A 25,469-nucleotide genomic window follows, 5' to 3' on the forward strand; every position below is an offset into this window, starting at 1 on the left:
ATCCAAGTAATATTACAAAACACTGACCACATGCCTAAGGAAAATTTGGCAGTCTTCTGCTTTAAAAAAAAAGTTTTTACCTGGTTGTGGCTCTTGTCACTCAGCAGAAAATAGGCATTGCCCTTGCTTTTATTCTGTGGTCTTTTGTGCTCTCAGGCTAGCTATTGCCACCAGCAGAGGCTGGAGAGCAAAGCGGGCAAGGATTAGGGGCCCTGGAACCATTTTGTTGCACTCTGATCAGTTCTGTTCTACAAAAGGGGCTGCACCCTGTAGTTCAATATAATAGCATACTTTCTCATCCTCTGCTGACTTATTGAATGCTGATTATTAAATAACTCTGACAGCTCCCGCATGACCAAACTAGGGGGCAAACCCTGTTTATTGTCAGTAACCCTTGCCAAGGAGCACAGGACCATGTTGCTAACCCCCCACCTCCCCCCAGCTAAAGACTTACTGAACACATCTCATCTTCTGGCCTCTAGGTAGCAAAGCTAAAGATAGACTTCTCCTACTTCTCAAAGTTCACTATAACCCTCAGAGTATGTGAGAGAATGCAGACTGTGTCCTCTGGAAGATTAGGAGGGCAGTAAGATACCGTAACCACCTCCCAGCTGACATCTGAGCCCTGCTTTCCGCACGGTCAAGCCTTTTGGAGGCAGCCAGCGTATGGCTTGTATCAAACTCTATATTTAGGAAGAACAACTGCAAGCTATGAGAGGAATTCTCTTTAACACTTAGCCTTAAACTGAGTTCCCCTCCAGCTCTAAGCCAGGAGCAGCTCTCACTACTGGGAGAGGCACAGAATACTCAAGCTAGCTCAGCCACATGAGAAGCATCGGAGTCGAGATCGCAGCACAGAGGACACCGGACGCCCCTTCCATCCTCCAAGGAGCTTTGTATTCTCGCACCTGGCTGCCTTAGGCAGTGACAGACACACAGAGCAGGTAAGCCAAAGGATCCAGCTCGGGCAACTAGGCTTTTTAAAGTAAATTTCCTTGATTTCTAACTTCAAGTGACTACTTATAACTTTAGAGGCTTCTGACCAGTGGACACAGCCTTCTTGTGTATTCATTCACTGTTCATGTGTGATATTTTGTTTCTGCTGTAACAATTTTAAGTGTGTGTGTGTGTATGCGCGTGTGCACGCGCGTGTATGTGATGTGTTCAAAGACTATTGAGCTAAAGGTAGTTTTCATTCATATCCAGGTAGTGCTGTGACCTTGAAGCTGTGGCGGCCAGGGTTAGGGCCGTGAAAGAAAGATTAGACCGTTTGGAGCTAGGAAAGAATCTGTAGATTTGGGGGAGGGAAAAAAAAGCATAACGCTAATTCTCTGGTTTACTTAAATGTGAGCTATTGCCAGAGCTGTTCACACAGCACAGCTGAAAATACCTGAACTCAGTGCTAAAGTGTACGCAGACTCGACCACCTTTGCAAAAGCTTGCCTCGGACTGCCCTTCTCCCATGCCCAGCCAGGCAGAGGGCAGCCCTCAGTGCAGGGCCTCTGTGGGCACCAGCTTCCGAAGCACGACATTGAAGAGCACCTCTCCCCACTCAGCATGTTTAAGGCAGAGGGACTGAGGAGCCAGTCAGTCCAGACAGCTGAGCATCTTTCTACACCCAAATATCTTCGTACACCCATCTTAGGAACTATTTTTAGCTGCAGGACAGGAGATAATTCCCATAGGGATGGAGCTTTATCTGTTTTCTTGACCTTTTAAAAGAACAAACCAAGCCCTTCTTTCCAACTATTGATTTTTTTTTTTTCTTTTTGGCTTGGCATCCTTTAAAAAAAAAATGAGTGGCATTAATGCTGATGAACTTTTTGTAAGTTGAGGAGTATGCTCTGGAAGTCAGATAGCAGATACTGCTCCATCAGAAACCAGCGGGGCCTTGGGACATAGCCCACAAATCATTAAATACCCTCACTGACTTACAAAACTGCTCAACCCCTTCAGCTGTGTGCAGCTGGTGAGCATTTCCACCATCCAATGGGCTTTGTAAAAGTCAATGGATGCCTTGTTGAACACGCTGTGCCTCCAAATTTTAGCCCGAGCCAGGAGACACGGTAATCATGTGCAGCAAGAGGGACCTCTTGGCCTGAAAGGCAGGGGCCCTGGTGGGAGAGTTTGACTAACGCACATGAAGAGGCAAGGTGTGTCCCTCACGCTGCATCCCTGATGGAGGTGATTGCAGGGCCAAGGAAACAGCCAGGGAACACACTGTCTATTTTTATTCATCAGTGTGCTTTGCCCTGATTTCTCTGCAAATAATGAGGACAGCAGCAGCTGCCGCTGAACTGATTTACACAAACACTATCTAACCTGACTGCGAGGAACGAGAGCTGGGAGCTGACCAACTTTCTGTAGATGCCTCAATCGAAGATTGACATGTAAGTGAAGTAGACATTTGTATGTAAATGAATATGCTAAAAGTGCACATGACACAAGGCCCAGGCATTCATTTGGTTCATAGGGCCATCAAAAAGCCAAAGCAATCCGGCTTTGTGAATATAATCATTTCACTTAAATAGTAAAATTGGCTTGCTTTTTAAAAAAGATTTATTTTTTAATAGAAATTCAGATTTACAAAGAGAAGGAGAGACAGAAAGATCTTATGTCTGTTGGTTCACTCCCTCAGTGGCTGCAATGGCCAGAGCTGAGCTGATCTGAAGCCAGGAGCCAGGAGCCAGGAGCCTCCTTTGGGTTTCCCACATGGGCGCCGGGTCCCAAGGCTTTGGCCCATCCTCGACTGCTTTCCCAGGCCACAGGTAGGGAGCTGGATGGGAAATGGAGCAGCTGGGACATATGGGCGCTCATATGGGATCCTGGGATCCTGGCTCGTGCAAGGCAAAAACTTTAGCCACTAGGCTATTGTGCTGGATTCAATCAGCTTGCTTTTGGAAACATCGATGCAACACAGTCCTCCACTGGATAACATATTTTTGGATATTTCATCCTGTCATAGCAACACACCTTTCCTGATTCCCATGTTTCTTATTGCTATAAAGTAACTCTTTAATAGCTGCCGATAGCAATTACACATAAGCTGTACAAACAAGAACAGCATACAGTGTGATATTTAAAATACTGTGAGAATAAGAATTTTGCACAACTTGTAGTAGATTTTTAAGGACTACAAGCATTAAAAAATTAAGCCACCACACTTCTCATTTTGAAATTGAGCTGAGTGTCCTAGATTCAAAAATTAAAAATCCTCTTCTCTTTGACTCTGAATGCAAGACATCAATCTACTTGACACATATCACAGGATCAAATATATCCCTGAATGTTCACATCTTAATGTTTCCTAATTTAGTAGCAATTCTAAATACCAAAATAAAAAGCAATTCTACTTAGGATCTTATTCAGAGAAACTGAATATATTACCAAACCATTCAGGAGAAACATTTTTAAAATTCCAGTGTTTTCATGTATATAGCTCCAAAAACTAAATATATGGATATATATTAATTTTAGAGGTTTAAAAATTATACAGTTGTTTAGCTGCATATAACAAAGCCTAAGGTTTTAGAGATCGCAAAAGAAAGCCTTCAAGGTTTTCAGGTTCTTCTCAGATCTTTGATTTCTACAGAGCACTCAAAAGTCATTAGCTACGTGACAATGGTATTGAAGCAATCAATATTTGCATCGTGCTTTGTAGTCCACGAGACCTTTTCAAGCACATCATGTCATTTTCCCTCAAACTACAATCCATGAGGGAGGTAAAATTCAAGCAAGAGGAAACGTGTCTATAAGTGTCAAATGACACTGCAAAGGCTACACAAGACTTGTAGCAAAGGCTAACATTACGTTCTGTGTTTACTCGCAGGTTAACACATATGAAGGTACTTTAAAAGTCTGTTGGAAAATGTGTATTATGGAAACATATGCACAGATTTCAAAATTTTTGCACCAAAATAAATGTATTGAAACAGGGGAAAGAAAGGTGAATGTGTGTGTGTGTGTGTGTGTGTGTGTGTGTGTGTGTGTGTATCATATGTGAGAGAGAGGAAGCACGCTCCCATTTGGTGGTTTTCTCCCCAAATGCCCATAACAGCCAGAAGGCAGGAGGCAGGAGCTCAGTGAAACCAGAGCTCCAATGCGGGTGGCAGGAAACAAACTATGCGAATCCTCATTTATTGCTTCCCAGGGTCAGCACTGGCAGGAAGCTAGAATCCAGAGCAAAGCAATGACTCAAATGTAAGCTCTCTGCAAACTAAGAATTGAACCCAGGCCATCTAACATGGGAGGCATATGTCTTAACTGGCATCTGAACCACTAGGCCAATCACCCTCAAACTATGTTCTAATTCTATTTTCCATGAACTTTATGAGCTTACATTAGTCAACATAATATAGTCCATCTATTTAAAGTTTGAGTTCAGGACACAGTATGTCTCTCGTTCAATGAATTTATAACTTGCAATTGGTCCTGTTCACATTTACTAGATCAAGCTGTGAAAACGGGCCAGAGTTCCCCTGAGCCACAGCAAATCCCAGCTTCTAGGCCCAAATGTGCTTTATCACAGTGCTCTAGGTCTCACATGCTGAAAGAAAGGAAGAAGTCCCTTGGGGAGGAAGCTCTTGTACGTCCTGAGGATGTGACTTAGTCTTGGAAGTCCTATTTGCCTTCTGAAACCATCTGTTGAAAAAAAAAAAAAAAACAGGCAAAGCTTGTTGCTGCCACAGCTTTCACAGCCTCTACTCTGTTGTGAGGCAGTCTGCAGGAGGCCTGGGGGGGAACACACAAGAGCAGGAAGTCGTGACCCAGGTTCTTGGAGTGCCTTGCTTCCCAACTCTCTGGGTAGAACAGGCGCATGTTCAGTGCTCAGGACTCAGTGCTCAGCACACTGAGAGCACCATAGCAGTCCGCAAGTGGACGCAGGTCATTTCTTCATGGGTGTCTGATGAAGAGAAGGCATTTGCAATGAACTGAGTGGGCACCAGGGCTGTAACCAATTCAGATCCGTAGTTCAGTTTCAAGCAGAGAGTTTCTGAGGCCCTAGACAAAGGTGTTTTATTCCCACTAGCTCTTTGCTTTGCTGCTCTTGGCAGAGGGTCAGGAGGGCAGGGAAGGAGGTGATAGCGCCTTTCAAGTTTCTGATTGCCTATCATTAGCATCAGGGCAAGGCATCTCAGCATTTCTCCTCTTGAATGATTTATCTAGGTGTTCTAGTGTTCCTGCTGCCCGAGACATTGGGAAGGAGAGTCTCTAAGTAACAAGGGAAACTGAGACTGAAAGAATATATGGCCAGTGAAAGAGGTGACTGCCTAGTTGAGTCATGAGTTACATTCTAATTGATCATGGCTGAGAATCTGAAGGCTGCCACCTCTAACAGTGGCTTGATTTTGTTTTAGGGATAAGACCGTGTGAATATGTCGAAACAACCAGTTTCCAATGTCAGAGCCATCCAGGTAAGTAAGCATGCTTGTGTTTTCACACCCGCTCTATGACTGCAATGTGTTTAATAGGTCATCCTTTTTTTTGTGATTGTTCACCCCTAACTGATGATTATAATCTTCAAGAAGAAAAGTGTCTCTTTGTGAGACTTGAAAGGTATAATCGAAAAAGAAGACCAGTAAAGCACAATTGAATTATTAGACAAAGGTTATGAATGATAATTAAGTTGTTTTCTATAAGAATGTAGGTCTGTGAGTTTGATGTGTATGTTTTGGTATGTTTATTGGATAGGATGTTCAATTTCCATTTGTGTATATGATGGACCTATCAATGAGTAACTGTTGACCCATCTGTTTAAAATATGGCTTTCTCAAAATACTATCTTTTGGTAGTCAAGATCTTCCCAAGACTTGGGAATCTAACTTTATTTTTTTAAAAAAAGATTTATTTATTTTTATTGGAAAGGCAGATATACAGAGAGGAGGAGAGACAGAGAGGAAGATCTTCCGTCCATCAATTCACTCCTCAAGTGGCCGCAACGGCCAGTGCTGTGCCGATCCGAAGCCAGGAGCCTGGAATTTCTTTCCAGATCTCCCACACGCATGCAGGGTCCCAATGTTCTGGACCATTCTTGACTGCTTTCCCAGGCCACAAGAAGGGAGTTGAATGGGAAGTGGAGCTGCTGGGATTAGAACCGGAGCCCATATGGGATCCCAGCACATTCAAGGCGAGGACCTTAACCACTTGCGCCACCGCGCCAGGCCTGGGAATTTAACTTTAAAAGTCCACATACTATTAGTTCTCCTTATGACATCCCAAAAAACATATTCTTTGGTTGTTTAAGCTGTCTTAAGTGTCATCCACCAAAAAGGGAAAGGAAGCAGGCTTTCTGAAACAAAAATACAATTAGGCAAATAATTTTCAGCATTTGTTTTTACTCATGACTTATTTCTCTTTAGGACTCTGTGTTTGACTTTCAAATGGCTCTCACTTTGAGACTGAGTTCAATGCTTCCTTGTAAGAAACCATCTTTTCTTTCCATCAGCATGGAGCCAATCTGCTATCATGAAAGGAACTCTCCTGGTCTATCCACAGGATTTTTAAAAATATCCTAAGAAAATCTTTTGGAGGCAGAGATGGAGAGATAAAGAGAGATAACGTTTCCATTTGCTGTTTCACTCCCCAAATATATACACTGGCAGGGGCTGGGCCCGGGGCAAGAGCCAGGAGTTAGGAACTTAATCCAGGTCTCCCAGAGAGACAGCAGGAACTCAATTACATGAGCTATCATGGCTGCCTCTCAAGGTCTGCATCGACAGGAAGCTGGAGTCAGGAGTTGGAACCAGGAATTGAACCCAGGAACTCTGATGTGGGTTGAGGGTCTCTCAATTGCTAGGGCTAAACACTTGCTTCATCCTGGCCTTTTCTGAGTACTGTAGACATGGAGAAGTTCCTGAATATTTTTGATGCAATATACCATGGCAGTGTAAACAGTCACAAATAATTGATTGTATTTTAGAGAGATGTGTGTGTGTAGACACGTTGTAAACATGTCACTGAGGGTTTTACAAATCCCTAGACCACACAAGTGGTGGTAATGGCTTGGAGGGACAGATACTTTCCCTGTCATGGCTAAAACTGAAGAGGTTGTAAAATTGAAGAGGTTCTTTAGAGGCAGGATGTGCAACAATACTTGCAAATCTGTCATTGAACAAACTGCCAATGAAGGGCCTTTATATTGAGCTAGGATTCTATTCTGCATTGTCTCATTTAGCCTTCTGGCATCTCTGTGGTGAGCCTCTTACACATCCTGTCAATGAGAATGGAGCTTATTTTATCTTTCAGATGTATGGACACTTTTGAGTCTTTTGATTCTTCTTTTTCACCCTACACAAGGGATCTGAAAACATATTGTTGTGGTTCTTAATCCATTTTGTACTTGTGTAAGGTAAGTGAAAAGTGACTTTACCTCCCTCACTTTCCTCACATGTGGAAAGTGGAAATAGTAATAGTACTCACCTCCTAGGTATTCATGTATGAGATGCTTCAAATAGCATAAGATACTGTCAGCCAGTATTATAACTGTTTTTGAAATGCTTTATGCTAAAGTTATGATAAATAAGGTCATTTAATCCATGCATTTGAAGTTGCTGAAACACCAACCATAAAGCTCCCTTCTAGTTTTGCAGAACACAGACCACTGCTCTCTCTTGGGTTTCCTTTGCTTCTCTCCCTTTTAAAGCTGAAGCTGTGCTGTTTTCTTCCACTGTGCTACCTGCCCTCCCTTAAGTCTACACTGCAAATGCCTGGATTTTATTTACTAAATTCAATCCTGACCTAGTTTTAGATTCACAGTATTGAAAAAGCTGCAGTTGACTAATCTCAGTAGCTATTATTTTACTGATTATGAAAAAAAAAATACCATCGACTCCATCAGCAAAGGAAAAACAGGGATTCCTTATAGATGCTTCTTTCAATGTATTTTATGCCGCATGAAAAGCCCAATTTAATGCACCTTCAAATGGAATATTATTTCTTGTGGCTAAATAAGATCAGTACTATCTGATATTTTCCTGTCATATTGGCATTAATCTTATGCAGGGCACATTAAATAAAATATGAAAATAGTTACACTGTGAATGATAGTTTAAAGTAGGAACATTAATTAGGTTATGGCCCTGTCTGGAACAAATAGAAACTGATGAGGGAGTACCCTCATTGCGTAAATACTGCTAAAATCTTTTAAATCTTCTACTCAATGTACTCTAATCAATTCTTGTTTATTATAAGCCTATCTTACCCAGTCCAACTGTTGTTTCCTTGGTACATAAGATGTGTTGGGCACAGTGCTAAGCATAGGGTATACAAAGCTGAAGTGATACCTGATCTCCATGTCTGAGGATCTCATAGCCTCCAGTACTTACTAATTGCATTATTTAGGGCAAATTGCATAGCCTCTTTATGCCTGAGTTTTCTTATCGATAGATATGGGAATTAATCAGTACCTATTGTATACAGCTGCTGTGAGTGTTAGACGTTTGATAGAAGTAAATGCATGGAACAGTGCCTGGCTGATTGCTTAAAACATTTTATCTATTGTCATCATCATTATCATCATCTAGTTCAAGAGTTCCTAGTGATGGGCCTAGAGTTAAGTCACTCACTGCAATGCTGGCATCCCATATGGGCACTTTTTAAGGTCTCAACTGCTCTGTTTCTAACCTCGTTCCCTGGTAATGTGCCTGGGAAAGCAGTGGAGGATAGCTTAAGTCTTTGGGCCCTTCCATCCACCTGGGAGATCTGGAGAGAGCTCTTTCTTTGTTCTTAGCTTCAGCCTGTCCCAACCCTGGTCATTGCAGTCATTTGGAGAGTGAACCAGCCGATGGAAGATCTGTCTCTCTCTCTCTCTCTCCATATCGCTCTCATTGTAACTCTGCTTTTCAAATAACTAAAATTAATCTTTTAAAAAGAGTTTAAATATAATACCTTCCAATACTAGGTTTATGGGATGTTGTTAAAGGATAATTAACGTATTTAAAGAGTTTGATTACTGCATCTATGTGTGTTAGAAAATACAAAATCAAAGAATCTGAAATCTCTGTTCCCCAGGTTCGCTCTGCAGTGGGAACATTATTTTTCTATAAAACGAACATTATCATACTAGTTAGTGGGGTTGTTATAATGGACATACAAAATAATACATGGCAACTTCCTGATTTGTAGTGTACAAATTTCCTAAGAGATGGCTCTTCAGGGGCTAGCATCATGGCATAGTAGGTTAAGCATCCACGCTCAGTGCCGCCATCCCATATGGGTGCCTTCCAATCCAGCTCCATGCTTTTGGCCTGGGAAAGCAGCAGAAAATGGCCTAAGAGCCTTGGGACCCTGCACACTCATGGGAGACCCAGGGGGAAACTTCTGGCTTCTGGCTTTGGATCAGCTCAGCTCCAGTACTGCAGCTATTTGGAGATTGAATCAGTGGATGGAAGATCTCCATCTCTCGTGCTCTCTCCTCCTCTCTGTGATTCTGCCTTTCAAATAAAATAACTTTTTTTAAATAAGAAGAGATGGCTCTTTTAACTATCCAAATAATGCATGATATGGCCTTGCTTTCTCTCTGACTGGCTCCAATTTCTCCATGCACAAGAACCAGAGGAGTCCAGAACTAGATGTATCCTTGGGATAGGTGAAAAGTTATCATTCACATCCACACTGAAGAGGAGATGTCTTTTGAATTGTAAGGTAATTCTAAGGCTATGTTTGTTTTCAGTTTCATTAACTAAATCTCATCCAGGGATATAAAAATATACTGAAAGAATCCATTTGTGCTTCTATAGCCTGGAGAGGGCCTTTATCTCTCAGCAGCTGCTCCCAGTTCTAGACCAGAAGCTGGCAAACCTTTTCTATAAAGGATGAGATAATAAATATTTCAGGCTCTGTGAGTTGTTTGTTCCATTCCAGCTGCTCAACACTGTCTTTATACCACAAGGCAGCCACAAACAATATGAAAATCAATTAATGTGGCTGAGTCCCACTGGAAAGTAATTAAGAATCAGGTGGTGAAATGGATTTGGTCCATGGGATGCAATTTGCCAACCCTGATTCTATATTCATGTATTTTCTTTTAACGTTCCACTGTTGAAGGGCATGGGGTTGCAACCAGGGTGACATCAGTACACTTGGAATTCTGGGCCTGTTCTCTCCTGATGAAAGAATTTGACATGACATGTGGTGGGGATAGTTAGAGCTTCTGCGAAACCTAATCCCATCAGCGATCTGCTTGGTGAATCTCTCTAATGAGACTAAATGACACTTGCCACTGGAAGCATCTGCCCCTCCCACCTCTTAGTCCTGAACACACCCCTTTGGGGAACTGCCATTGGCCTACCCAGAACCCCAACTCTTGCACAGATGATCTTCTCTGGGTTGTCACTGTATTTTTTTTTTCTCTCTACCACTAATCAAAGGAAGCTTAGTGTCTATTGTTTGTTCTCTACCATGAGATCTGAGAGCTTCGTGGGTGATTGGACAAGAGCTCTGTGCCCTCGTCTCAGTTTTGCTATGTGATCTGCAAAGAAAGGGTGTCATGTTAAATGACCCCACACCTCTGACTAGCTCCTCACAGTCTGTATTGTTAACAGTGACTTCTAAGGCATTCTAGTTGGATGACAATAACAATTAGAGATTTTTCAAGGTTTACCAGGTACATAGTACAAATATGAATTACAGTGTTAGACTTGGAACAGTGAGTAACCTCTTTCAAATTCCATAGCTTGTAGGTAAGAGAGTCAGGAGCAGAACCCAGTGTTCAATGTGTCCAGAACCCCTCTGTAGCCTACAGTGATGTCTAGTGCTGGGAGGAGTCAAATGTACTAAGAGGCAATTAGGGCCTCTCATTCCTGGTGAAGTTACTTTTTTATATATAGTTAATAATGTTCATTCAATGACTTTCAGAGATTAATACAGTTTTCACAATTTTTAAAACTTATTTATTGTATGATACTGTTCCATAGGCTCTAGGATTTCTCCTTTCCTTTCCTTAAATCCCCTCCCCACACTGATTTCCCCTATATTATTACAATAGCATAGTTCTTCATGAACAGCCATAAGTCCATCATTCTGCTATTTAAGAGTATCCTGACATTGTAGGTGTAGGCAATGGCAGAGTTTCATATGGGCACTGGTTTTTATCCCAGCTGCTCCGTTTCCCATCCAGCTTCCTGCTTGTGGCCTGGGAAAGCAGTAGAGGGCCCAAAGCCTCTCACACACCCTTAAATAAATCTTGGCTTTGTACAGTGAAATTGTTTCCATGAAGATCCTTTTGTAAGAGACAAGAAATAGATTGTTGTCATCTTTGGCACTGAACTCCCCTCAACAGTATCCCTACTTACTGTCCCCACACTTGGCACACAGTAAAACTGGATTTGAGTGTGAACCATCTCAAGGGTAATCATAGCTACCAAGCCTGGGTGTAGGCCTTTTAAAGAAAACAACTGAGGTTTGAAATGAAGGAGAGAGCAACCTATTGTAATTTAAGTCATATTAAAAGTAAATTTCCAGGTCTGGCGAGAGAGCCTAGTGGCTAAATCCTTGCCTTCCATGTGCTGAGATCTCATATGGGCACTGGTTTTTATCCCAGCTGTTCCATTTCCCATCCAGCTCTCTGCTTGTGGTGTGGGAAAGCAGTAGAGCGCCCAAAGCCTTGGGACCCTGCACTTGCATGGGAGACATGGAAGAAACTTCTGGCTCCTGGCTTTGGATTGGCTCAGCTCTGGCCATAGTGCCACTTGGGGAGTGAACAAGCAGACGGAAGATCTTCCTCTCTGTCTCTGCTTCTTTCTGTAAATCTGCCTTTCCAATAAAAAATAAATAAATCATTTTTTAAAACGAGTAAGTTGCATTGGAATTAAAAAAAAAATACAAAATAAAGTGAATCACCGACAGTCAATGATGGTTGCCATGGTTACAGGAGGAAGGAGGAACTTGCTTCAAGCCCGGTAAGTCACTCTGAGTCCAGGCTGGGACCCAGGAAGGACAGAATTCTGGTGTGCCCCTCAGGCAAAGAAGTCACCACTGCACCAATGAGGGACACCAGTCAATATTCTTCACCAAATAAGGACCGAAGCAACCTCTGCTTCAGCTTCCACATCAAGGGGAGGTTTAAAATTCCCTTGCACGTCTCTTCCTGGCTCTTCTTCCTCTGTAGCTCCCTGCTTCACATCTGTCTTTCTGACACATGGGGAAGGGAAGCCTGTGACCGCGGTTCCCTGGAATAACGGCCTTCTAAACTCTTTTCTATACTCGGCTGATGTATTCCTTCCCTGGTGGTCAGCAATTCTTACAGTCATCATCTTGGAATACAAAAAAAAAAAAAAAAAAAAACCACCAGTACCAAATCACCACCTCTCAGCTTACTCAACTTAAGGTACATGTGCAAAGGAACTGAACTCCTTTATCACACATTTAAAGGAATGCTAACAGGACCTCTGCATTATGAATGTGTGGCCTCTAATGGAAAATTTTCTCTTGCTACCTAATCCATGTCTAGAACAAAACATTTTGATGCCCAAATTTGGTTCCTTCTACCCCTTCTCCACTCTCTTATTTCTCTTTCACTCCCCATTGCCAAGGGCATGAAGGCTCTATTGAAGAAAGCAGTCTCCATAGAAGACAAAAAATATTTGCAAATATGCATTAGGGATGCTAAGTATAACCTTTATGGGAGTCTCAGCTTAAGGAATTGACTATTATCAACCATAGCTGTTCAGTTGATCCAATATGATTAAAGCTAATATGTATAAGGATATGTGCTATCCTTCAATCTTTTATTTAAATTTGAAATATAAAAAATTAGCTTTCGCTTACTTCTTGTTTTAATGTAGAGCCAAGGTCTCTTCTTTGATCATGATGTACTGTTTCTTTCTTATATAAACTTTAAGAAAACTACAATATACTGTTTATGGTTTCTAGAGCTGGTTTCTTTGAAGTAAGCGTAACAAGGAACTGAACATATCAGTGTGACTCTCAAGAGGGTTCTGTGTTCCTTCCAGCTGAATATCAGGGCTGACCTGACCACAGCTGCCTGTTTGTGACACGAGGCAAGCAATCAGGTGCTGGCTGAAAGAAGTCATTTTCTGCTGCTGACTTTTATAAGTACTTCAGAAATACAAGCTGCCCCTAATTGTGCACATCATCCTAATAGCTCTTCAGTACCTTCTTGAAATCTGCTTTTCTCTGGATGATGAGACTACATTTGAGTCATGTAGGAAATTACAGAAGAGAAAAAAATTGTTCTGAGCAGAAAAAGAGAAGTGCTTTCAGTATGAGCCATCATGGGTGAAAAGTGATTGAGTAGGAGTTTTTCAAATGATGTTGATTGGGAAAGTTTTGTGTGTTTTGAACCCATCCCACATTTCAAGAGTTCCTAGGCAGTTATGCATTCTAGTAATATAGAATTTTATTTTAAAACAGATTAAATACATTTCAGTTGGGAGATGCGTGTGTAACGTGTCTATATCTGTATTATATTTTAGATTAAGATATCAAATAAGAATTGCATTTTACAATCAGCTTTGAGAAGACATACCTTCTTCTGAAACTTTATAAAGATGCCTCAAATCTCAAAATGTCATATTCAGCTCCATTTTCAGAATGCCTGGAATTATGTCAGTAGGAAAGGGCAGAAGGAAATACTGGACTATGTAATTTCCTCTGCTGTGCCATAAGCAATAAGAGGAAAGTCCCCAAACCTCAGAACTGTTCAGAAAATTTACAGTAGGTTCAGGAAAGGAGAGATAGAGTGGTGGTGGTGGGAGAGGTGTGCAAAAGAGGATGAAGAGGTAAGGGAACAATGCCTGTGGAAAGCAAAGCTAAATGGGAATTGTTAGTACCCAGTGGCTAGCAGCTATCAGATTCCAAACCTCCAGGGGAGAAGATGTGGTTCCATTGTAAGTTACATTAAAGTGGCTGTGGAGGGAATATTATGTCCAGAATGCTCTTGGCTCAAAGCCTGGAGCCATGCAAAGAGAACAATACAAATAATTAAGGGAGTAGTAGGATTAAATTTCAGGGAATTCTTTCTACTTTTCTTCTCCTGGTGAGATCAAGTATAGTATTAATTTCACATCAGATAGGTCTTCTATCAGGGAAATGTATCCTATTCTGGCAAAAGATGATCTAGCAGATTTTTTTCCATTCCCAACTTGGAGGATACAACAAATTATATGTATCTTGCAAAAATAATGCACCTTGTCTGCCGCATCCAGGCATATTTTTAAATACTTGAAGTGAATAAAACCTCAAGGAAGGAAAAAAGATACCAAGCACTGCATAATAAAACAGAAAAAAGAAACCCAAGATCTCACTTCCTTTTCATTTTTACAGAATTTGCATGGAGATGAAAGTCCAAATTTATCAACTCTAGGTCATTGATGTTAAATCTTTTCTTTGATTCTTTCATTAAAATCTAGTTTATATACTAAACACATTTTGAGTAGCAAATGCCATACCCAGTATTCAGAGACTGTATTTCATTTGTATTCAACCACTGGGTAAGTTAATGAGAAGGACAAGAATATGGCCGCATTTTCTAGATTTAAACTGGGAGCTATATTTTAAAAAGGTTGACATATTTTTATGAAATTCAAGTTACAAGGAACTTTTGTATGGCTACAATTTGTAATACATTATTGAAATACCGCTCTACAATTAAATTAATGGAACATCTTGAGGCATCTCCTTACGGGTATAATGCAAGCCACAACTGACAAGGCAATTCTCTTACATTCCCCCCTAGTGGTGCACATCAGTGTTTGAATGTTTGACATGTTTTCAGAATCCTTTTATTCTGTCCATATTTGCTGTAAAAACAAACCAAAATCACATAGGTTCCTGATTCTAGAGAGATTCCTTAATAGAAAAAAAAAAAGTTTCAAGTTTGTGAATTCATGGCCCATTTTCCAATGTACTTTTTCTTTGGCATCTGTTCTTGAATTATTCATTATTTGTGTCTGTTTTTGAAGGTCACTGTCAAAGTGTAAACCCTCAGTTTTAGAGTTGGGTTAGAGAATTTTGGAGCAAGTGAGAATTGCAACCAAATTCAATGATTCTTTTAAAAATGAGTTTGTAGAATAAAAAGATCTCTGTAAGTGCAGGCAGCCTCTATTTGGAATTCTGGCTTCTCCTCCTACCACTTGTTTGAGTTGGAGTAAATCACTGAACCTGAGCAGAAGATAGATGACGACAGTAACCTGGGACTTTGGTGAGGGCGTGTGTGTTTAAACTATCCCCCTTTGCTGATTTTTACAGTCTAGTTTTTCGATTTTTTTTTTTTTTTTTTTTTGCCTTCTTCCTTTGTTAAGAGGCTTGAAAACAATCAATGCAATCTAACATTCATACTTCAAACAGTGAACTTCAGACAATGCAATTAGCATTTTTTTTTAAATACAAAGACATCTGTAGCAAATTCTAGTCTGGGTTCTTTTCACTGGAATAAGCTATCCATAGCCCATGGGGAGGCTGCATGCACATTGAAATTAACAGTCATCTTATAGCATGTGCTTTATTTTAATACATTATAATGGATAGCCTTTACATGTTCCCTTATTGAAAAACTCAATTTACTATCAAGCATACGATTTGATGGAATGGGCTAATTTAGTAATAAAGTATTTCAGAAACAATGCGTTAAGGTGAACTCACTGTTAAGCACATGCCCCTTGTACGTGCTCACCAAGTGGAGTGGGAGAGTGTGATCTAACTAAATCTTTAACTGACCAACCTTCTCCCAAAGAGTCCATAGATTGTCTTCTCCCCTCTTTCACCCAAACTGTAGCAATGGAAGTGGCCTATTGGTCTCAGATAGATCATCTTCCATTGTTTTGATCCTATTTCAGGTGTCTATGAAATTTCATCCAGCCCAAGACACTATCAATTGTAAAACACAATTATTTTATATCCATCCTGGAAATGAGGCAAACATGACTCTATACTTGCCATTATACACAATACATCTTGCCACCCTGTCTTATGAGAACTCTTAACAGTTGATGTTTCTTTTTTGTAAAGATTTATTTTTATTATTTTTTCATTGGAAAGGCGGATATACAGAGAGGAGAGACAGAGAGGAAGATCTTCCGTCCCATGATTCACTCCCCAAGTGAGCGCAACGGGCCGATACTATGCCCATCCGAAGCCAGGAGCCTCTTCTGGGTCTCCCACGCGGGCGCAGGTTCCCAAAGCCCTGGGCTGTCCTCGACTGCTTTCCCAGGCCACAGGCAGGGAGCTGGAAGGGAAATGGGGCTGCCGGGATTAGAACCGGCGCCCATATGGGATCCCGGGCGTGCAAGGCGAGGACCTTTAACCACTTGCGCCACCGCGCCGGGCCCAACAGTTGATGTTTCTATTACCAAGAGAAGTAACACAGAAACATAGCCTTAGGTTTTCTAAAATAAAAATACTTTGCTTGAAAACTGTGCTATGCTTACATTTTAGTATATATGGAATATTCTGATAAAATACTCACACACACAAACTTCTTAGGGGTCAGCATTGTGGAATATCAAATTAAGCTTCTGCCTGTGGTGCTGGCATCCCATAAAAGAGCTTCAGTTTGAATAAGCTCCAAGCTCCCAGCTTTGGCCTGGCTCAGCTCTGGCCGTTGCAGCCATTTAGGAAGTGAAATGTGGATGAATAATAGTCCTTGTCCTCTGTAACTCTGACTTTCAAATAGATAAGAAATAAATGTTTGGGACCAGTGCTGTAGCATAGTAGACTAAGCCTCTGCCTGCTGCATGGGCATCCCATATAGGTGCTGATACTAGTCTTGGTTGCTCTACGTCCAGTCCAGCTGCCTACTTATGGTCTGGGAAATTAGACAAACCTGGCCCAAGTGCTTGGGCCCCTGTACCCATGTGGGAGACGTGGAAGAAGCTCTCATTCATGGCTTCAGATTGACTCAACTCCAACCATTGTGGCTATCTGGGGAATTGAACCAGCAGATGGAAGATCTCTGTCTCTCCTTCCCTCTGTATAAAAATGATTTTATTTTTTAAAAAAGACTTATTTTATTTGAATGGCAGATTTTTACAGAGAGAGAAACTGGAGCTTCTTCCAGATATCCCACATGGATGCAGGGCCCAAGTCCTCTGCTGCTTTCCCAGGCATATTAGCAGGGAGCTAGATCAGAAGTGGAGTAGCTGGGACTTGAACAAGTGCCCATATGGGATGCCAGCTCCACTAGAGGAAGCATAACCTATTATGCCATGGTATTAGACCCCCAAAATAAATCTTTGCAAAAAAATACTCCTTGCTTGTTAGCCTTAGTCCACTAGGCCTTCGCATCTCTTATTATCTGCATGGACACATTCGATCTGCTTGCAGTTTCGTTGTACAGACATACACAAGAAGAAAAACTCAATGACCTCTGTCCATTTTGAAGAGTTTTCCAAGGAATTCTCTAAGATGTGGAAGACAATGTCTGGGAAATAGAAGTCCGTATCTGAAGAAATGGCAAAGGCAGATAATGTCTGCCATGATCAAGAAATGAATGATTATGGGCTAGCTAAGGGAGGCAAGGAAAACAAGGTCCCTTGGTTCCCTACAAACCTACCATCTGGATTCTTCTGTTCATAATTTCACCCCAAGATAGCACTACAAATCCTGGCATCTCTATTGGGGATGTGACCCAAATGCCAGGTGACATATGGAGTAGCTGAAGTGGCAGTGAAAAGCAGCCTCACCTCACCCAGGAGGTGAAGCTGAACGAGAAATATGAGAGAGGTGGAAATTCTAAGTCTCAATGGAAGTGCAACCGTACACAAGGCCTCAGCAAAACTACTCAGAAAATGGCAGAAGAGGAACACAAGGAGGAGGGCTAGCAGAACAGTCTATCTCTGTGAATACTTCAGAGTGGGAGAAAAGCATGACCCGCCTCTCATTGGAGATGCGTCTACTGCCCTCATTAGATTTAATTACAAAATTCAGTCATGATCATATTGTAGTTGCTCAAACTGCTGAAGAAATTGCTGGTAGTTTACATAGGATGGCCATGGGTTTACACGAAATAGTCATGGATTCATATGACTTCACATGGTTTACATGAAGTGGCCTTGGATGGCCTGAAACTGTATCAAAGTTGCATTGCTTCCAGAAATTTTTTTAAATCAGCAGGAGCTGCCAGGTTCTCCTCTGTGCACTTAGCTGTTGGTGTGACAGGCATTACCAAGATGTTGCTGGCCTTTTCATTTAAAGTATAAGGTGGCGTGAATTCTACAGCCATTGGCTAGAGCTCTCGCGTTAGCATTAGCATATGTCTTTAGTTTGTAAAAAGAACAAAACAATGGAGACAAACTCAAGATGCTCTTTGCATGGCATTGACATGTGGGGAAGATATCTTTGCAGCAGTCATGCTTGGGGTGTGCACCATGAGCCTGGCCACCCTGACACTGTGTTGGGCCCAGTGTATGTCAATAGGTTGAGGCCCAGTCTGAGATGCACCCCTCTATCCCAGTCTCAGCATTTGCCAGCAGGTGCTACAACCTGGCTCAGCCTGGTCTGCCCCCAGTCCCAGCTCTTGCTATGGTTGCAGCAACCTAGCCTAGGTTAACACCTCCAGCCCTCATGTTAACTGGAGGGTACTGCAATCCAACCCTGCCTAGTCTATGCTCTGTCCTGGCTCTCGGTTGTACCAGTGTGTGCTGTGGATTGGCCCAGTCCAGTCAACACCAGACCCAGTCCACATGCATGCCTTCAGGTGCTGCAGCCTTTCTGTCCCACACCAATTTTAGATCTTGGTTGTGCTAATGTGTGCTGGAGTCTGGCTAAGTCTAGCCTGCTCCCAAACCCAGTCCCCAAACCACATGCATGCTGATGGGTGCTACAGCCTTTCCCATTCTGGTCTGCCCACAGCCCTGGCTCTCACACTCACCAATGGGGGCTGCAACCTAGCAGAGGAGTTCTTACCCAAAGTTCTCCCACTAGAACTGTTCCCAGCCCTGGATCTTGTGTGTGCTGGTGGGTGCTTTGATCCAGTCCGGCATGGCCTACCCATAGTCTCATTTCTCACTGATGGGTGTTGCAGCCTAGACCAAACACTATCCTGGCTCTTGTGCATGCCAGCAGGTGCTGTGACCTGGCCCAGCTCAGCCTGTTCCCATACCTGACCTATAGAAATGCTGAGGAGTGCTGCAGCTTTGCCTGTCCTGGCCCACCCCTAACCCTAGCTATTGTGCTCCTCAGAGGGAATTGCAGCCTAGCAAGGGAGTTCCCCAAGTTTCCCTACCAGGACCAGGATCTCATGTATGTCAGTGGATGCCGTGGCCATGCTTGGCAAGGTCTTCCCTCAGGGCCTACCCTTGAGTGTGCTGATGGGTGGTTTAGCCTGGCCCTGCCTGGCCTCCTCCCAGCCCTTGCTCTTGTGTCGAGTGTTTTCCTCTCAAGTGAGTTCCATGGACTAGCCTGGCTTAGCCCACTACCACCCCCAGCTCTCATAAACTGGCAGATGCTACAGCCCCCCTAGAAGGGGGCCCACAAATCCTCTACTGAATCTGCCTTCAGATCCAGTTCTCTTGCTTTCTGGTTTGTGCTGCAACCCTGCCTGATATGGCCTACTTCCTTCTCCAATACTTGTGAACAAGTATTGTGGCCCAGCCCAGCCAGGTATGACCCCAGTTCCAGCTTTTGCATGCACCTGTGGGCAGGAGAGAATCTTGTTTAGTCCAACCCAGGTCTCCTATGTGGGTGGGTTCCTTGGCTTGACCCAGACATGCCCTCCAGTTTGCCGCTAGTAAACCATTCCGTCTCAAGTCCCTTGTTTACCTTCAAGTACAGTGACCCAGTCTGTGGAAGCCCCCAGAAATCTTTAATCCCCTGTTAAACATGTCATCAGCGCTTCCACTTCAATATGTCCCCAGACCCCTTCTCTGGGCAATTTGCAGTCCGCCTGCCTGGGGACCTGAGTGGGAAGCCCTGGCCTGGAAAGCCTCACCTTCCTCATATATCTTTAAAAAAAAAAAAAAAAAAAAAAAGAATAGGCAACTATGCTGGCACACTGGTGTAGTTAACACAGAGTTGACATAAAGCAGGCTCAGAATGCCCAATAGCCTTAGCTGCTTTTCTCTCAGCAGTGTAACATTTGCCTAGGTACAGGGCAACCCAGGCAGTTGCCTGTAGCTGGGACACATTTTTTTAAATATTTCCTTATTTTCTGTAAGTTTAGGATGCTTAAATGTTTCTCAAGTTAAGCAAACTGTATTATACTTAAAAAAAAAAAGAGGAACTTGATTTTGCAGTATTCTCCTTACTGGCCCACACAGGTATCTTGAAAAGGTAGAAGAGCATAAATTCCAGGGGCCTAAGGTGATGCTGGAGTAGCCACAGGACATTGGAGGAAGCAGGAGGTGGCTTAGGGGTGTGTGAATGCCCCTGCCCCACAGCATTCTAAACGGATCAGAAGGAACGTGGAATGCCCCTGCCCCACAGCATTCTAAACGGATCAGAAGGAACGTGAAGGTGTATAATGGCTACCACAGGTGATCTGTAGTGTTTACCTGGCATATGTACTTCTTCCTTATCTTATAAGCTGGGAAGTAATATACACTACAGGAGTGCAACAGCCAACCAACCTATTCAGGCTCTTCTGCCCCAAAGGAAATTGCAAGATTATTGTGCAGGCCTAATGACCAGTACTAGAAATCTACAATAAATGTGAAGTCAACTTCTCCTTTCCATGTTTCTATGCTATCAGTAAAGCATTTCTCCTGAGATCAAAAGCTCAGAAGATGTGCTTTAGTGGATCAAGTTTTTCTCATTTCTTCCTGTCTTAAGTATGTCAGTGCAATTTCTTTGTTTGCTTAAGATGAATCTACCTTCTTTTTCTTTTTTTCTTTTAGGCCAATATCAATATCCCAATGGGAGCCTTTCGGCCAGGAGCCGGGCAACCCCCCAGAAGAAAAGAATGTAATCCTGAGACGGAGGAGGTGAGGACAGCTCAGAGTACAGCTCAGTGAGGTGGTGCCAGTATCCTCTCCAAGGGGGCAGAGGCAAAATGTGAACCTTGGCGTAGGCTGGTTTTCCAGGACAAAGGAAAGGACGAAGGGCTGTGTGTAAGGAAATCAATATACACATGGGGACTTCACAAATTCTGTGGCAAAAAACTGGAATGCAAAAAACTAAGCTTGTTTTCATTTGCAATTTTTTCAAAGTCACGTCTATTTCTTCCATAGTTGGCATTTTCCTTGAATATTTTGGAGACCTACCAATTTTTTTCATCATTGTAAGCCTATCTTTCAATTTTATTTCCCAGGGATGTTTGGAAGAACACTTGAATACTCCTTTGCTTGTGTTGCTCAATTGGCCAGGAAATAGTCCCCTGTCTCCCTTCCCTTCAGCCAAATTCGAGCACCTGTAACTGCCAGCCTACTGGCTGCACTGGGGCATAGAAGGGGGATACAGTCTAGCAGATGCTTTTGCTCTAGTGAAGCTCACTAGATTGCTAGGTTTTCAATCGGGAGCTTTTGCCGAACTGAGCAGTAGGTGAGCTTCCAGTACAGCTTCCGGGGAGTGGTGAACCCAAGCAGGAGTAGAAGGGGCAGGCCGGTTAGACTGCTTGTGGATTCAAACCGAAAAAAAAAAAAATCTGTGGCTGTTTCCTCTGAAAAGCAAGCTGCACAAGGGAATTGATCAAGCCTGCACTTTTTCCTCTCAGATTCTTTACTACTTCCCCTACATTCAGGTATGTTGAAACAGAAGCTAGAATTAACACTGTATCAGGAAGAGTCCTTCCTTAGATATTCATATTTCTTGTTCAATTGTGACTTTTCTCATAAGACCTGGCAGTCTGATGCTGAAAGGAAAAAAAAAAAAAAAGATTTGGAGCATTCATCAGCCCCAATTAAGAAAAACTGAATTAAATAAAACCACAAGGCATAAGAAACTGTGTTCTATCTTTGTAATGAGATCAAAAGGCTTTTCAATTTTTGTAGGTGGATTAAGTAGGATTTTACGGGTTAGCTTGAGGCTACAGCCACCTTTTGCGGTATAGTTAGAAATGGAACACTTAAAATGACTTATAAGAGGGCTCATTAAATAACTTCATGGAAAATTCATATTATGAAATTTATGAATTTCTTTTTTTTTGCACCAACATAAACTTATCATTTGATTTTATTTTTCTACAAAATTATGGAAGCTCCCTCATAATCCACATCTTTAATTTTTAAAAAATTTATTTGAAAGGTAGAGAAACAAAGAGAGAGGGTGAGTTCTTCAATCCAGTGGGTCATTCCCCAAATGCCTGCAAAACAGGGTTGGGGTCAGGCCTAAGCCAGATGCCAGGAACTCCAGGTCTCCCATGAGGGTGGCAGGGACCCAAGTACATGGGCCACCTTCTGCTGCCAGGTCAGGTGAGTTAGCAGAGAGCTGGAGGCAGAGCAACAGTACCTAGAGCCACCATTGCTGCTGGCATTGTCAGCAGCTGCTTAATTGCACTACAGTGTCAGCCCTCCACATTATCATTGCCATCCACTTTGCAGACCTGAAATTGTTTCCTTTCATAGATTTGGAATTCATTGCCTCACCCTATACTATGCGAATTACTATAGAAATTAGAGATCATGACATACCTTCCTTGGACAGAACAGGCCACCTCTGCTAGGGTCGGTGAGTGCCCCTCTAACAGGGGAGGGTTTTTGTTGTTGTTGTTGTTGTTTTGATACTGATACCCTTACTTGGTGTGAAGAGGAGGATGCAGGCCAGCAGGAAGCAGGGATGTAAGTTAGGCAGTCTGGCAAGGCCCGTCAGCCCCCTCCTGGTCTCTGGGGACCCTCTGCATTGCTCTCAGGGCCCGAGACTCTGCGAGCTTGGCTCCACCAGAGACTGGCATGTGCCTCACACAGAGGCTTTGCAGCCAAGTCCTAATAAGCAGGGTGGTCTTTTGTGTAAGACAAACAGCTGCTTGCTTGAAGTGATTTGGAGGGTATTGCCAAGGCCCCACTAAGCCTCTCCAATCTCTCTTCTGACAGAAACACCATCATTAGTAAGCCACAAAATAGCATGTTGGGATTTTTCTGTTAATTATTTCCCTTTCCAGCTGGTCCCTTTACAAGACAGAAACACATTATTTAATTCTGATTCAGCCACTTCTGAGCTGTGTGGCCCTGGGCAAGTTTCTTAGCCCTCCTGTGCCTGTACCTCCTGAAATGACAGGATAATGATAGTCCCTCATTTATTGGATTCATGAGATAACTAAATGAATTATTCCATGGTACTTCAAGCAGCTAGCAGTGGGTCTGCTGTTTTTACAGCTTCAGCATTTGAGCCAGAATAAGCAGGTCATTTGGACTGTGTTGCTCACCTAAGGAGGATACAGGGGAAACTTCTGTGGGGTATCTGGAAAAAGGGAAATGAAAGAAGACAGTTGGAAAATGGCTCACTGTTTTGCTAATCTTACAAAGATTCTGTGACCCCCAAAGGGAAACAGCAACTCTCAAAGCTGGTGCTGTGGCTAATAAGGCTTCTCTAACATTGTTTTGCTAAATCAAAATTGTGCTCCGTGCCTCCCTTTTAAGTCTAAAATTTATTTGCAAAAGAAAAAAAGAGAACACTTGTATTTACCAAATGGAACCATCTTGCTCCTTCATGCTTTAATTGACTATAAATATAATAATTGATTCATAAGAGAAATGGAATTTGGTTTCATGGTTTTAAAAGATGACAGAAGGGGTGAGCATTGTGGTGCAGTGGGTTAAACCACTGGTTGGCATCTTGCATTCCATATCACAGTGCTTGAGATGGAGTGTTGTCTCTGTTTCTAATCTAGCTTCCTACTAGTGCATCTGGGAAGCAGGGGATGATGGCCCAAGGACATGAGTTCCTGCCACCCACATGGGAGACCAGATGAAGTTTCTGACTCCTGACTTCAGCCTGGCCCAGCATCAGCTATTGCAGGCATTCAGGGAGTGGACCAGTAGCTGATAGACTGACCAATCAATCAATCTCTCTCATTCTTTCACAAAATACTCAAATACAAATACATACACACATACGTACATATACACATATATGTCTGTATTTGTATTTTATGAGATATTTAACTTAAAAATCCACTACCATTAACCCCTTCCTCAGTCAATAGCATAATATCTAATCACTAAATATATCCACTTTCAATGTTTAATTATATGTGATCTTTTCAAATCAAATGGAATAAAAATCTGACCTTGATAAATAAAAGCACAATACATTGAGTCTTCATTCTTATTTTGTAATGTTTATATTAAAAAAATTTATGAGACATATAAAATTGTTCCTATTTATGGGGTACTATGTGATATTTTATACATTAGGCAATAGCCTCCTAGGGTTAAAAACAAACAAACAAACCCTGTTTCTTCAAACGCTTAATATTGTTTTTTATGCTGAAAACATCCAAATTCTATTTTCTAGTTTGTTTTTACACAGAAATATACAAAACATATTTTATAGTCATCCTATTGGGCAATAAAACCCCAAACCTCTTGCTCCTTACCTAGCCATAACCTAGTACTCATAAATCAACCTTTCTCAATTCGGTCCCCTATTCCTTTTTCCTTCCCCCACCTCTACTAACAGCCATTATACTTTCCACTTCTATGAGCTCATCTTTCTTTTTTAGACTCCACATGAGTGAGATCATGTGGTCTTTTTGTGTTTGCCTTAGTTTACTCACAAAGAAGCTTTAAAATTTGAAAAGAAGATGGCTAACATAAAACATTATCACTATGAATCTGCATATATTAATATTATAAATCTTTACACTAAGACACATAACAAGGGCACTTCAAAACATTGGTACAAAAACTTGAAACTTATGCAATACAGGGTCTTCATGAAAATGCACATTATAAAAATATGTATTTCATTTTTTGCAGCAAAATAAACTTATCTTCTAATTTAATTTCTATAAACTTTCTGAAGTGTCCTTAAAAGTACAAAAATATTGGTTTTATATGTTCAATGCACCAATATAGGATATTTTGATGTTACAAAGGTAGTGAATGTGATTTATTCCAAAATTTAATAGAAGGAACTAGAAACATTTTTCTCTTTCATGCTTCTTTATTAAGATCTACCCACCTAACAACCGTGAGAATATTTATAAGCAAGGAAACATTTTCTTTTCACTGTTGCACATCTCAAAAATATCACTTTATAGCCTTGTTAAAAATTTCTTTTCGGAAGCTCAGGAAAGAACATGTTGGAATCCCTAGTCCTCCATGTGGCTGTTATACAGTTTTAATGATTGCCTCTAACACTACATTATAAATGATGAATGTGCATGCAGAAAGAAAATCATTCAATCCTACGGCTCTGTACATTGACCTGGGGAAACAATATTTTCCAGATATTTACAGCAGGTACAGTTGATGTTGAATTCCATTATCATTTTGTGTGGTGACACTTAGCTACTTCATCAGTACTGTACCAGAGTCAGAGAAAATGACTGCAAGGGAAACCATTAGCCTTTAGTAGAAGAAAAGCACCTCAATATTTTATGTGTCTGCTCATCCCGTATAATAAGCAATTTTAAAGCA

At 41.8% G+C, this 25,469-nt stretch overlaps 1 protein-coding gene across 1 annotated transcript in view; it reads left to right on the plus strand.

The window, feature by feature from the left end:
* Window positions 1–651: 651 nt before the first annotated feature.
* SMPX (small muscle protein X-linked) overlaps window positions 652–25,469 on the plus strand; it is a 59,748-nt gene continuing 34,930 nt past the window's right edge. The window contains exons 1-3 of the mRNA XM_041002061.1: window positions 652–944; window positions 5,358–5,414; window positions 20,790–20,876. Of these exons, the coding sequence (XP_040857995.1) occupies window positions 5,376–5,414; window positions 20,790–20,876 (126 nt within the window). The 5' untranslated portion in view covers window positions 652–944; window positions 5,358–5,375. The remainder of the gene's footprint in view (window positions 945–5,357; window positions 5,415–20,789; window positions 20,877–25,469) is intronic.

This window comes from Ochotona curzoniae, unplaced genomic scaffold (genome assembly GCF_017591425.1).
Source record: "Ochotona curzoniae isolate NIBS_2020 unplaced genomic scaffold, NIBS_Ocur_1.0 contig_1274, whole genome shotgun sequence".
Lineage (NCBI taxonomy): Eukaryota > Metazoa > Chordata > Mammalia > Lagomorpha > Ochotonidae > Ochotona > Ochotona curzoniae.